Below are 12774 nucleotides of genomic sequence, written 5' to 3'. Positions count from 1 at the left end.
GCTTTGCTCGCGCGAGCGAGAGAGAAAAGAGGTTGGTCGAGAACCACGTGACCGTGATCACATAACCTATTGGATAACACGGTTAATTAAAGCTTAGAATTAAAGGCATTTAAAGGTAATGGCAGGTAAGGGTGACGATATGACAAAACAGAAGTTACCAAAGATACGCCAAAATATATACAGTGACGGTGCGACGACAGAATTTTGATCAGTTTTGATGTCTGACGGTATTTGTTATATTGCTATGTATGAATGAGAAAAACGTCTCGCACACGTTATACGATATCAAGGCAATTGATTGTTCACGATTGTCCATGATCGCAGTTCTTTGATTGATGCGCGAGCAAACAGGTTGATTTCGACAACGAGAACGTTGCCACGAAATCGAGGGAAATCCAGAGTATCTCTCACGAAGCTGCATCACGGGATGATAGCGTCACATTCGGATCATTGCTGCTTCCTGGAAGGAGACAAGTGGTACGTGCTTCTAAACAACCAATTAGCCTCACTCTATATGACCCGATATGACGTTTTGTTCTAGGCTTTCTACAGTTTCTGTAATAAGTCGTTATCCAAGTTTTAAGTTTTAAGGTTTTTTAAGTGAGCTTATAAAGAAATTGACCAATCATAGCCGATTATTCTTCTCAAATTCGACCGTGACTGGTTAATTTCTTACTGCTCGAGATTTCAAACTCAAGTAATGGCTTATTTATGTAGAATGTGTTCACGCGCAACGTAATATTGTATGCTTTCCTTTTAGAGGACACACTCAACACAAACATCATTCTATCTTTACCATTCGTTGAATGTCAAGAAGAATAGAACGACGTTTGTGTCGAGTGTGTCCTCTAAAAGAAAAGTATACACTGTTATATTATTTGTTGCTTTATTTTATCTGCTGTTTTATTTTCATAAATGCTTTGTGATCGGGACAAATCTAATAGAAATATGTATTCGTTTCCTGTGCTGACAGCTCCATTGTCGCGAAAAAATCGCCAGGAATCGCGACGATTGACAGTTGTTTTCTTCATCAGCAAGGACAGACGACGTCGCGAAGGTAGAAACGGGATGGAAGATAGCGGCGCGACAGAGTATCACGTGACCACGATTGACCGAGATGGTATCCGTGCCGTGCTTTGTGGAGCTCCGTCAACGGCGTCAACTCCGTGAGCGTGAGAGACACCCTCATCGACTGGTGGCGCCACCGACAGCAACCAAGGCTGGCATCGCTGGCATTCCACGAAGAGAGGAAGGCAGGCACAAGACAAGCTTTCTTGAGCTTTCTCGTGTGGACTGTGGGATCGATCTGTATCGAGCTACAAGTACTCGGAATACCACGAGAGTAGAGTCGAGTCAGTAATTGATTTGATTGATTCTGTGATGTTGCATTTATTAACGTTAGTGATCTGCTAGGCTGCGTTATTGGCTGGCAGTCCGTTTTCAAGGGTGATCAAGTGCAATCAGGAACACAAAAGCCTCGTATTCTGATATCTCTTAACGAGGAAAGGACCTGTTTGACTCCTTTGATACATTCAGATGTATTCACGTACACTTTGGCAGTGCTTTTTACAATATTAATCACATCGAGAATGCTAATGTTTTGTGGGAAATCAAAAGGAGAATCTGTTCAGATAATAGGATCTCAGCCATTTGGATTCCCGAATTATCACTAGTATGCAGCAGTTCTTATCCTTATAGGTAATCTCGTAGACATAAAAATAATATTACCTAAATACGAGAAGTGCCACTTGACGGTCAAAGTTAGATATGTTAAACTAATACATATATAGGTATTATATATTCTTTAAATGAATTTATCTCACCATTAACACTTTTCATTGGACTGCCTCCAATTTGGCTCATGTAGTGATTTTATTTAGTATTTGGAATGTGTATATGTGTAGAATTATATGTAGAACAGAAATTATAAGCTGAATTAATTATTTAAAATTATGATAAATTTTTTTTCAGAGAAAATTTAGGGAAAATCTGTAAATCGTGTTATAAGCTATAAATTGAGTGGACCACCAATTTTGTCCTTTTTTTGTCCTTGTCATAATCTTGCAGGAAAAATTTGTACTTTGTGTTCAAAAATTGTGTTGTTTTGTAAGGTGTGCTATACCATGATATAAAAAATATCTTTGTTTTAATCATCTTTTCTTTGAAAGAAAAGATAGTTTTCACTTCTGCAAACAATATATTCATTAAATGACCAAAAAATTGTTTATAGTATTATAGATCTGTTTTCTGTAGCTCAACTAGTGTACATTGTTAAAACTTAAAGTGAGACAGGCATATGTTTGATATTTGTTGAAAGCGAGAAAGAAAGTTCTAGTGCAATCTAGCAGGAACAGAAAACAGACCATATGTAAGATAATTTTACTTAAAATACTATATATATTATTCAATATATATATTCAATACTTATTATACTTACAATATTATTCAATACTTATGGTATTAAGCTTATATGAGGATTTACAAATTTTCTAATTTTTACCAAAAGAGAAAACTAACGATTCACCATAACTTTGAATAATTTATTCAGTACATAATTTCTTTTCCATGTGATACATTCCATAAATACTAAATAAAAAACATACATGAAGGCGGCTCAATGAAAAGTGTCAATAGTCAAAAATCTAATTGCGAGCCATTACTATTGGACTTTCGACACAATTCATCTGAAGTATTAATAATTTCTCTAAATTGACGACAAATATTATCTCGGCCATACTGGTATTAAAACTGTAGGTTCCATATGCTTGTGGCGTAATTAATCAGTGTGCAGACACCACAAGCATATGAGAGAGAGGTGTAACATAGACTAGAGGCCTAAAGTAACAGAAAAATGAAGAAAAAGAAGAAGAAGACTGTGAATACCAATGAATACCAGCAAAAAGAAAAGCAGCATACTTATGTATGGATCTATTAGTGTACAAATTAATTCTCGGCCCCTATCTTTTAGCTACTCAGAACCCGTTTAAGTTAAATTTCTTCCCTCTCCTGTAGTCATTTTGAAGTGCCATCTTTTAGCTTTATACTTGATCCTTCTGTGAACATAACCTGAAAGATCAGCAGTAAACACGATGTCGTTCAAAAAACAACGTTTAAGGCACTGCCTTATTTTCACATTTCATCTTAAAAAAAACGCGGCTGAGGCAAAAGAAATGATTTGTTCGGCTTTGGGCGAGAATGCTGTATCGTACAGTACGTGTAAAAGATGGTTTCAACAGTTTCGAGAGGGAAATTTTGACATTGAGGATCGTGAACGTTCTGGTAAACCAAAAAAAGTGGAAGACATGGAGTTGGAGGAAATTTTGAACGAGACTTCTTATCAAACGCAATTAGAACTTGCAAATACGCTTGGAGTAACACAGCAAGACGTTTCTTATCGCCTAAAACAGCTGGGCAAACAAATAAATGTCAAAGTTAGTTAAAAAAAAGGCCGAGAATTAATTTGTAAATCTAATATATAAGATGGCATATCTATGTTAAAGGCTACACTACAGACTTTTGCATAGTACATATAGTGTATAAGAGAATCAACCAATCAGAATAGTTTTTTTCCTTGCATGGAAAAGAGGAACTTTATTGAATGAATCTTTTACTTTGTTTTATGTAAAAGTGTGTGCTGTAGCTTTAAGGATACTTTTTTCGGTAAATCAATTAGATGCTTTCTGTCGAAGGTGATGACCAACATGGCGTCCAATGAGAGCAGCAAAGGTTTGAGAAAATCTCCCACCGCAGACAAAATAAATTCGACGATAGAGTTAAAAACGGACGATGCAAAATCAAAAACAGACGATGCAAAATCGATTGCTTCACCATCTGTTGATCAGCATGATGAGCTGAACAACACAGCTGCTGATACAAAAGAAAAGAATTTAACATCAGACACAACTGGTGATTGTACAAGCGTGGAGAAAAATGATTCCGATAATATCAAAAGTGAAAACGAAGATTTAAAATCATTGGTAATTGATAAGCAGGACACTACTAAGACGGATAAGAAACAAGAAACACAAAATGTAGATTCCCTCGACAAACTTGAAAGTTCAGATAAAGAAAAGGAAGTTAGGAGAGACAGCGTAGATAGCAAGAATTCTGTAAAAAAAGGAGAAAATTTGAAAAGAAAACGAAGAACTATAAAGTTAGTTTATATTGTGTATTACAGTCTTATTGAAAGTTTATATAAGCATTGTGTGTGTGTGCGTGCGTGCGTGCGTGCGTGCGCGCGCGCACGCGCGCGTGTGTATAATGATATTAAAAGAAGAACATTGATATTTCCAGTAAATCGACGATGGTGGAAACTTCTAATTCTCCAATGGAGGAAAGTGGTACCAGAGGTAAGAAGAAGAAATTAAAGACTGGCTATGATCGATTTTGTTGGCGATGTCACAAGGAGAATGTTGACGCCTGCTGCACTGCCTGTCCTCGTTCGTATCATCGTAAATGTATAGGAGGCATGCCGTCATCTTTGGACAAATGGATATGTGGGGAATGTGTAACCATTTTGAAAGCAGAAAATGCTGAGACATGTTCCGTAGCCATGGCGCAATTGTCCGTCGATCAATTGTGCATGTTGCTCAAGCATGTGGTTGAAAGGTTACGCGACTATCCTGGCGTATGTATATCCTCTTTTTATTGACAATGTTACAGTGTTACGTTATTATAATTTACATTTAGTCTTGATTATTAATTTTTTATTCTTGATACAGTCTGAGCCATTTTGCAAAGCGGTGGATATCGCGGAAGTGCCAAACTACTTGGAATATGTTATCAAACCGATGGACTTGAGTCTTTTAGAATCAAATGTGCGGTCTAAGCTTTACGGTAGTACCGATGCGTTTATGGCTGATGCAAAATGGATTCAACACAACTGCATCGTGTTTAATACATGTACGTAAATTTGGTGTACTTTCAAATTCATGATTCTAAATCATGAGTGTTAAAGTTGAATAGATTAGATAAATAATAATCACTCATCTCTTTTATTGATATCTATAGGCGGTGGTGTTTACGCAGATACGTCGAAACTGACAAACGCAGCGAAGCAGATCATTAAAGTAGCACGTCAGGAAATCTCAGAAATTGACGCGTGTCCCGATTGTTATGCCCATGGTCGAAATTTGCCAAGGCCTCAACCTTCGTGGTTTATTGAACCCTGCCGTCGACCGCATCCACTTGTGTGGGCGAAACTAAAAGGTTTTCCGTTTTGGCCGGCAAAAGCGATGCCTCGCACGAATTCTCAAGGATACGTGGATGTGCGTTTTTTCGGTGAACACGACCGCGCCTGGGTGTCACCGAAGGATCTCTACTTGTACTCTGAAGAGCCACCAGCACCATCTCCTCGTAAACGGAAATCTGATATGGATGAGTGCGTAAAAGAAATTACTCGACATTGTAGAAAACTTGCGCTTATGTTTGGCCAGTTTAAATTTGCTCCACCCAAAATTCAGTATGACCCGAATAATCCGTTGCAGATACGGCTGATGTTACCGAATTACAATCCCCTCGAACCCAAGAATCATCTTCCTAATCCCAAAGTTTCCACATCTCCAAAGAAAAAATTGCCACAGAAAAGACAAAATTCCCTCAAAGGTAAATCACAGAATGACGAATTGACTAATATTATTAGTGAAAAAGATATTGACTCGATAAGTGATGCTTGTGAAAAAGAGAATGAAGCGACATCGCCAAAAGTACAAAAATTAGATATCGATGTTAAGAATACTTCAAGCTCGCAAACTGATCTAAATAGTAGTAATAAGTTAAATAAGAAAGCAGATCGAGGAAACGTAAAGTCAACCCCTCAAGAAGTTGCTAAAAATAAAATGGTAAAAAATGGAAAATCGAGTAATGCGAAGACATCAACGTCTCGATTAAATGTTGTGCGTACGGAAACTGGTGCCGAAAATAGTAGCACAAGTCCTAATATCTCAAATAATAGCACAAGTTCTAATGCTAATATTTCAAATAATAGCATAAATCCTAATACTAGTGCAAATGAGAGCAATTTGCAGAAATCGAAAAATGAAGTGAAATCGTTTATAAAAATTTTGCCTAAGCCTGCGAATTATTCAGTTACTGATACGGTAGCTCAGAAGAAAACCCTTTTGAAAAATATTATCAATCCTAAAATGACATTCTCACAAATGGACAATTCAAAGGTGATAACAAAGTACACAAGAAACAGTAAAGCCTTTAAGCCGAAGACGAGAATTGTTGATAAACTAAACGCGGAGAAAGAATTGATGTCTCTATCCGCTAACAAAGAAGATGAGAAATTGTCGAATTCAAGCAAAGGCATCCCTAGAATGTCACTATTGAGCAATAATAAAGAATCATTGAATGTAAAAAACATATCTGAAATCGATGTAACTTCATCGTCTACATCAAATGCGAGTGTCACTCATACCATTACATCGACGAATTCAGTCGTTCCTATAACGGATAAATCTGTGTTGCTCCTCGTGGTTCCCAATGGGAAATCTACTGAGTCCACGAAACAGGTTGCGTCGACGATCAACTTCAATCAAGGCAAAAACGAGGGACATAATTCTCCTCAAAAGGCTAAAAAGAGTTTCCCTAGATCACCTAATTCAAAAAATATTCAATATACGTCGAATACGAACGCAGATGGAATTATGCAGATTTCTCCGATTGGCCAAGAATCACCATCCACATATCAACTGCTGCCTCCGGAGGCCGGGCCGATCAGCGCACGTTTGCATCATGATGCGCATGAACTTGCGAGGAAAATGGGCCATTTAATGGAAGAGGCATACAAGGAGGCAGCTCAGAACAGTATTAATGGCGAGAACACTGACAATTATCAGGCGACCATATTTTTCCTGCGAAAGCAGATTGAATATATGAAGTGGCAGCATCAGCAACAGCTAGCTGAATTGAAACACAACGCCGGTATACCTGTCTTTTCTTTCTTGCAAAAAAAATTTTATTTAACAATTAGCTATTAATCTACCATTAATGTAAAAATACTTTAGGAAACGTTACAAATTTTAGATCGTACTCTACGTGAGATGCGCGCGAGTATGGAAGCGGAAAAATTGCGATCGATCGAGGAAGTTCGTAAAGAAGTTGAAGATGACAAAATTCGATGTATCGAGGAGACCAAGAAGAAACAATGGTGTGCTAAATGTGGACAACAAGCAATGTTTTATTGTTGCTGGAATACTGCTTACTGTAATTATCCATGCCAGGAGTCACATTGGCCCACACACATGCAGTCATGTTCTCAGCAATCTGGATGTGCTACTATTGTCAGCTCGAGTGCAAATTTGAATTCACAGCAGGTAAGACAGATTTATGTTAAATGTTAATCACGTTATTTTGAACTTTAAAATGTTAATCACATTACTTTGAACTTTAAAAGCCTAGAGTGAATTAGTGAATGTAAGACCTAGCGATCTATAATAGAAAATACTTCGAAAATACTACAATAGAATGTTATTCTAATTTTGAAAAACTTTCCTTACTCGTTTAATTTTTTTCTTAAATAAAAATTAAAATATTTACGATATAAAGAAATTAGAATATATGGATAAGACAAACAGTTATGTTTTAGACGCTTCAAAGCTAAATTTTGGTTTCAAATTGTATTTGCGTGTTGTACTGCAATAGTTTTGAAGTATGTATTTTATATTTTTCAGACCAATTACGTCATTGCAGAGAATTCCACGACCAAGACGTATCTTCTGTCATCCAATATGAAATTGAGTGCAATTCCGTCTGCTTCGTCCCTTAGAAATAAAACCAGTCAAGACGCGATGTAGATAAATAGCAATTTATTTATAACCGATTCGATATCAACGCGAGTAGGATGAAAAGAATTTCAATAATACTGCAGGTAAATTCATATCTGCAAACAATAGATATGTTTTGATTTAAACTGCAACATTTATCACTTATATAATCTGAAATCGTATCCTATTTAATATGTAACTAATTTTCTTTTTGGAAAATACTTTCAATTGCGTGATGTAAATATTCGTAACGCTGTCTTTATAATTTTCGACATTAGATCAATAACTAACATGTCACGAACAACACGAAGGTAACGCAAATCATTGATGTTTGTAATAAATTTATGGTACTTTAATTGATATTAAAAAGTGATAATTTAATAATTATAAAAAAAATATGAGAGATATATAATTAACTATCCTTAAAAAAAACGTTACACATATTGTTAGATATGGGGCGATAATTTTTTGTAATATAACAGTTATACATGTATCATGTTTAATGTATCGAACAAGAGGAACACCAGGTTTTATTTCCTGCGACTGGACTAAATATACATATATATATCAACTAATTTGTGTTAAGATTGTACGACGCACTTCTCAATCATTCGCGAAAAAAATTAAAAATTTACGTGCAATGTACTCATCAGTAAAAACGAGTTGGTAACTAAATGGCTTGGCACAATTAGACTGTATTCCGATATTTAGCACTAAACGTTACATGCACTACAGATTTTCAGCACTGGCAATAAATTTCGGGACACAGCTTCAGTAAGACATCTGCTTACAACGCTATAAGAGGAAGGAAAGGGAAAGGAGAATAGAGAATATCTAGGTCTTATTTTTATCATTTTTTTCATCTACATTGCAGCATATTGTGTGTGTATTTTTTAATATTTTACCTGAAAAATTAATTTTTAATATTTTACTTGAAAAGTTTATGTAATTTTATTTATTTATATTATTTTTATATTTATAGAGCCTTATATTAATTAGTTATTTATTTACTTATTATTAAATTGAAGATGAAATTAGAATGAAAGAAAAGAAAATTATACAAATTAAAAATAAATATATACATATAAACATTTGTTCATCATATACATAGTAATATATATAAAAAATAATATATAAAGTTATATTATCTATATTACATGTATATATATAATTATACAATATACTAATTATATTAGTTACATATAAATAATACTTATTCAATTCTTTTTGTTTAATTTTAAATTAAATTTAATAAATAATCAAAAAATTTGAATAAATAAAATTAATAAAAAATTGATTAAATAAAATTACATAAATAAACATTAATTTTTCAGACCAAATGTTAAAAAATATACATACACAATTAATACGCTGTAGATAAAAAGAAAATTATAAAATTAAAATTTGAACCAGAGATTTTCCACTGTAGTCAGCCTTTACTGTGATTATGCCATGCTGCTTATTTACCGACTCGTTTTTACTGATTAGATGACGAATATGTAAACGCGATTGCTTCAGAGACGCGTAGTATAATTTTAACAAGAATCAATTGGAGAACTGAGCTATTATACATAAATGTATATATAAAACCAATTCGGTTATATAGTATACAAAGTCAAATCGGTGGAAACAGAATCTGGTATTCGCCTTGTAAATATTGTAATAATCTACTTGTTTGGAATTTGATAACTACTTTTTTAACTTACACTAACTTCGCATAACTTCTCAGTTCCTCTACAGATAAAATTGAAAAACACGAGATATAAGAGATAAAAATTATTTTTTCAACATAGTTTCATGACAGTAAGCATAAACGGTATAAACACAACTCTGGCATAGGATAATCATCTTGTAAAATGTAAAGAACACAATAAGCATTTATTTCGGTTAAATCCGACATGTGTAGACACAAGTAATGTTCAATGCGTTTATTAATAAATGAAGTAAAAATATGCAGAAATTTATATCGAACATGCTTCTGAATGTGCCTTTTCCATCAAATTAAACGTCCAAACGACAAGCCATATTTAATTATTTTTTATCTTTAGCCTTCAAAGATAATTTTCTTTTTCAGATTAAATGCAATTTGTAATGCAATTTGTTTCGCAAAAGAAAGAAACATAGCTCCGCTTTGCAGCTGTGAAATAATTTGGGAATATTGGGAGAATCAAAAGTACAATGAATAACGATAGACACGTGGAAATGTTTAAAATCTCGCGCGTATGATGCAGCGATTATTGCGCCCAACATGGCGAACGGAAGTAGACGTCATCCAGTGCCAACTGCCAGCCAAACGGGGCTCTGTGGTGGTCGGGTTGCTCTTTCTATGGGAGGAAAAGCACTTTTCTCCGTCCCCGCGGCCTCCGTACGTTTTTTTTCATAGTGAGTACGTGAAACATACATCAACTACGAGAAAGCCTCTCTCTCCAGCTGTTACTTTTTAATCATTTTTAACGTAACGCGTGCAATTCTCCGAAAGATTGTCCGTCAATCTCGTGTTTTCTCACCGATTTGTGAGCAAAGAGAGAGACATCGAGAGAAGTTGATCGTGTATTGTCAGTAAACAAGAGAACGAGAGAGAAAGAGATAGACGGAGATCTGGTGAGAGCCGTTGTCTTGGCCAGTCTTGGCATAATAGATCAATCATATGGCGAGAGAAAGAGAGAGAGAGAGAGGAGAGGGAGAGAACAGCAAGTCGTCATAGATTCCACATCGCAATTCCGTTTTCCATTCCATTCCGGCTCGTCTGCACTTTTCTACACTTGTCGCGAGTAAAATTAAATATCTGTTTGTCTGATTAGACTGTCAGTGCGGAGTACACGAGGCCTCTAGGAAAGTGGAGAGAGGTGCAGCCGAGAGGAATCAGATCACCGGGTACGCGAATGTATGCGATGAGCTCGTCGACGTCGACGATGACGACAACCTCGCACCTCGCTGCCTATTAGAAAGTTCAAGGTTGCGAGGTCGTCGGATTTAAACAGTCAGTCGATCGAGTCACGTTGTTAGACTGTGATCTCACGTTAATTTGTTTTGCTATTGTTGCAGAGTCATTCGTTAGTTAACATACACGGAGCATAGTCGACGTCACGTAATCGCAGCTATAAATATGTTTATTTGGGATTGGTTCGCTGGAGTGCTGAATTATCTCGGTAGGTAGAACTTTTCTTCTTATTTATTAGTTGAATAGTAAGTTTGTTGTCTCTTAATCACTGCTCATACCAAGATGCAATCTTATTACAAATATTACAAATACAACTGGCTTCAGCAGAAAAAGCAGTTTTACAACTGTTGTAAAATGGTTTAATATAATGGTTTAGACAATTAGATCCAGCAAGGAATTAAGGGTGAAAACCAATCACACACATATTAAAGAATCTTGTGATACTTGCAAACTTGCTTTCACTGAATGCATTTACTGTCACGATAATATTATACTTGGAGTATTCAGAAGTGATAAATATAGTGTTAATGATAAAAGATTCTGTTATGTTAAAACAATTGTTTGGAACATAATATTGAAGTAATTTCGTTGAAAAGATAAAAACAATAATTGTAAAACGAGTCCTTTTACTCTGAATTATTTTTAAAAGAATATTTGTTAAATATGTATTCTTATCATATTTGTTATCTAAGTAGGTAGATTTATTTTAACAATTTATGGGTATTTGATACTATATATATTGAAATATATATCTTATTTCATATGATGTTTCTTCTTCTTATTATTATTATTTTCCTTGTTGTGTGGTCTCAGGACTGTGGAAGAAGAGTGGCAAGCTTCTCTTCCTAGGTTTGGATAATGCAGGCAAAACTACATTGCTTCATATGCTCAAAGATGATCGTTTAGCTCAACATGTACCTACATTACATCCAAGTAATTATACTTCTATATAAACTGTATATCTTCATTGCTGCAACAAATGAATAATGAAATCAAAGTTTCACTGAGTTATTAATCATCTCCTTGTTCCAGCATCTGAAGAATTGTCTATTGGAAATATGAGATTTACAACTTTTGATCTTGGTGGTCATACTCAAGGTATACAAGAAAAATATACGTCTTATGTTCCATGTTACCTGAATAGTTGCTTATACTTTTGCAAATTGTATCTCTGCAGCACGTCGCGTATGGAAGGACTATTTCCCAGCTGTCGATGCAATAGTGTTCCTCGTTGACGCAAGTGATAGAACAAGATTACCAGAATCAAAAACTGAGCTGGATGCATTGTTAACTGATGAGCAACTCAGCGTGTGTCCGGTTCTCGTGCTAGGCAATAAAATTGACAAACCATCCGCGGCTTCTGAAGATGAACTTCGAAACTTCTTTAATCTGTATGGACAAACAACAGGAAAGGTATCTCCGTGCAACTTGATGCTAATGATCCCTATATTAGTATAAGAACTACAGTAGTAGAGAGAGATACAATTTTTATCGGCTATTTATTAAGAGATATTGTAATCGAAAATTTTATAGGGTAAAGTTGCTCGCAACGAGATACCCGGCCGTCCGCTGGAACTATTTATGTGCTCGGTTCTGAAGCGACAGGGATACGGGGAAGGCTTCCGTTGGCTTGCGCAGTACATCGATTGAACGGACATATTATTATACTTGACAGATTCATCATTTTCCTTTCCTATGGTACTGGTAACACTACCGGAATCTTCACATGAATTCAACAATAGGAGAGGAAACATCGTTCATCGAAAAAGAAAAAAGAACAAGCAGTAACCGAAATTTAAGACAATTTTCATAAATAGAGACATGAGACGAATATTCTCGAGAATTTACGCGCAAGGGATAGGACAGATTTCCTTTCTTTGACGTTGGTATTCACGAGTCCATAAACGTCATCTTTTTTCAAATACTTGAAATCGTATACAGATTCTATGGAAGCCTATCACTTTGCGAGTCACATTAAAGGAATGATCATTAATACGTGCTGAAGAATGAAATAAAAACATTTTGATAAAATAAAACTAATAAAAACTATTTAAGAATTCCAAA

The 12774-nt window shown here is 35.3% G+C and overlaps 2 protein-coding genes across 13 annotated transcripts; both read left to right on the top strand.

Moving 5' to 3' along the window:
• Positions 1-138: 138 nt before the first annotated feature.
• On the top strand, positions 139-9929 carry Zmynd8 (Zinc finger MYND-type containing 8). 9 transcript variants are annotated; one of them, XM_018545655.1, is made up of 9 exons: positions 139-477; positions 1035-1352; positions 2755-2920; positions 3690-4153; positions 4294-4627; positions 4722-4902; positions 5011-6927; positions 7030-7319; positions 7677-7916. In XM_018545655.1, exons 3-9 carry the CDS (start codon positions 2852-2854, stop codon positions 7797-7799), a joined length of 3378 nt encoding a protein of 1125 aa, XP_018401157.1. In that variant the 5' UTR covers positions 139-477; positions 1035-1352; positions 2755-2851; the 3' UTR covers positions 7800-7916. The 9 variants fall into 9 exon arrangements, 8 of the variants coding, with proteins under 8 accessions (XP_018401157.1, XP_018401156.1, XP_018401160.1 ...); XM_018545654.1 differs by lacking the exon at positions 139-477 and adding an exon at positions 811-859 and having other exon boundaries at positions 974-1352; XM_018545658.1 differs by lacking the exons at positions 139-477; positions 2755-2920 and adding an exon at positions 811-859 and having other exon boundaries at positions 974-1352.
• Positions 9930-10057: 128 nt separating this feature from the next.
• Positions 10058-12774, top strand: Sar1 (Secretion-associated Ras-related 1). Of its 4 annotated transcripts, XM_018545504.1 has the most exons (7): positions 10058-10151; positions 10571-10643; positions 10815-10918; positions 11524-11643; positions 11743-11808; positions 11888-12123; positions 12244-12774. In XM_018545504.1, exons 3-7 carry the CDS (start codon positions 10876-10878, stop codon positions 12358-12360), a joined length of 582 nt encoding a protein of 193 aa, XP_018401006.1. In that variant the 5' UTR covers positions 10058-10151; positions 10571-10643; positions 10815-10875; the 3' UTR covers positions 12361-12774. The 4 variants fall into 4 exon arrangements, with proteins under 4 accessions (XP_018401006.1, XP_018401008.1, XP_018401009.1 ...); XM_018545506.1 differs by lacking the exon at positions 10571-10643; XM_018545507.1 differs by lacking the exon at positions 10571-10643 and having other exon boundaries at positions 10058-10155.

The sequence above is a fragment of the Cyphomyrmex costatus genome, unplaced genomic scaffold (genome assembly GCF_001594065.2).
Source record: "Cyphomyrmex costatus isolate MS0001 unplaced genomic scaffold, Ccosl1.0 scaffold5, whole genome shotgun sequence".
Lineage (NCBI taxonomy): Eukaryota > Metazoa > Arthropoda > Insecta > Hymenoptera > Formicidae > Cyphomyrmex > Cyphomyrmex costatus.
This window is presented reverse-complemented; position numbering and strand designations above follow the sequence as displayed.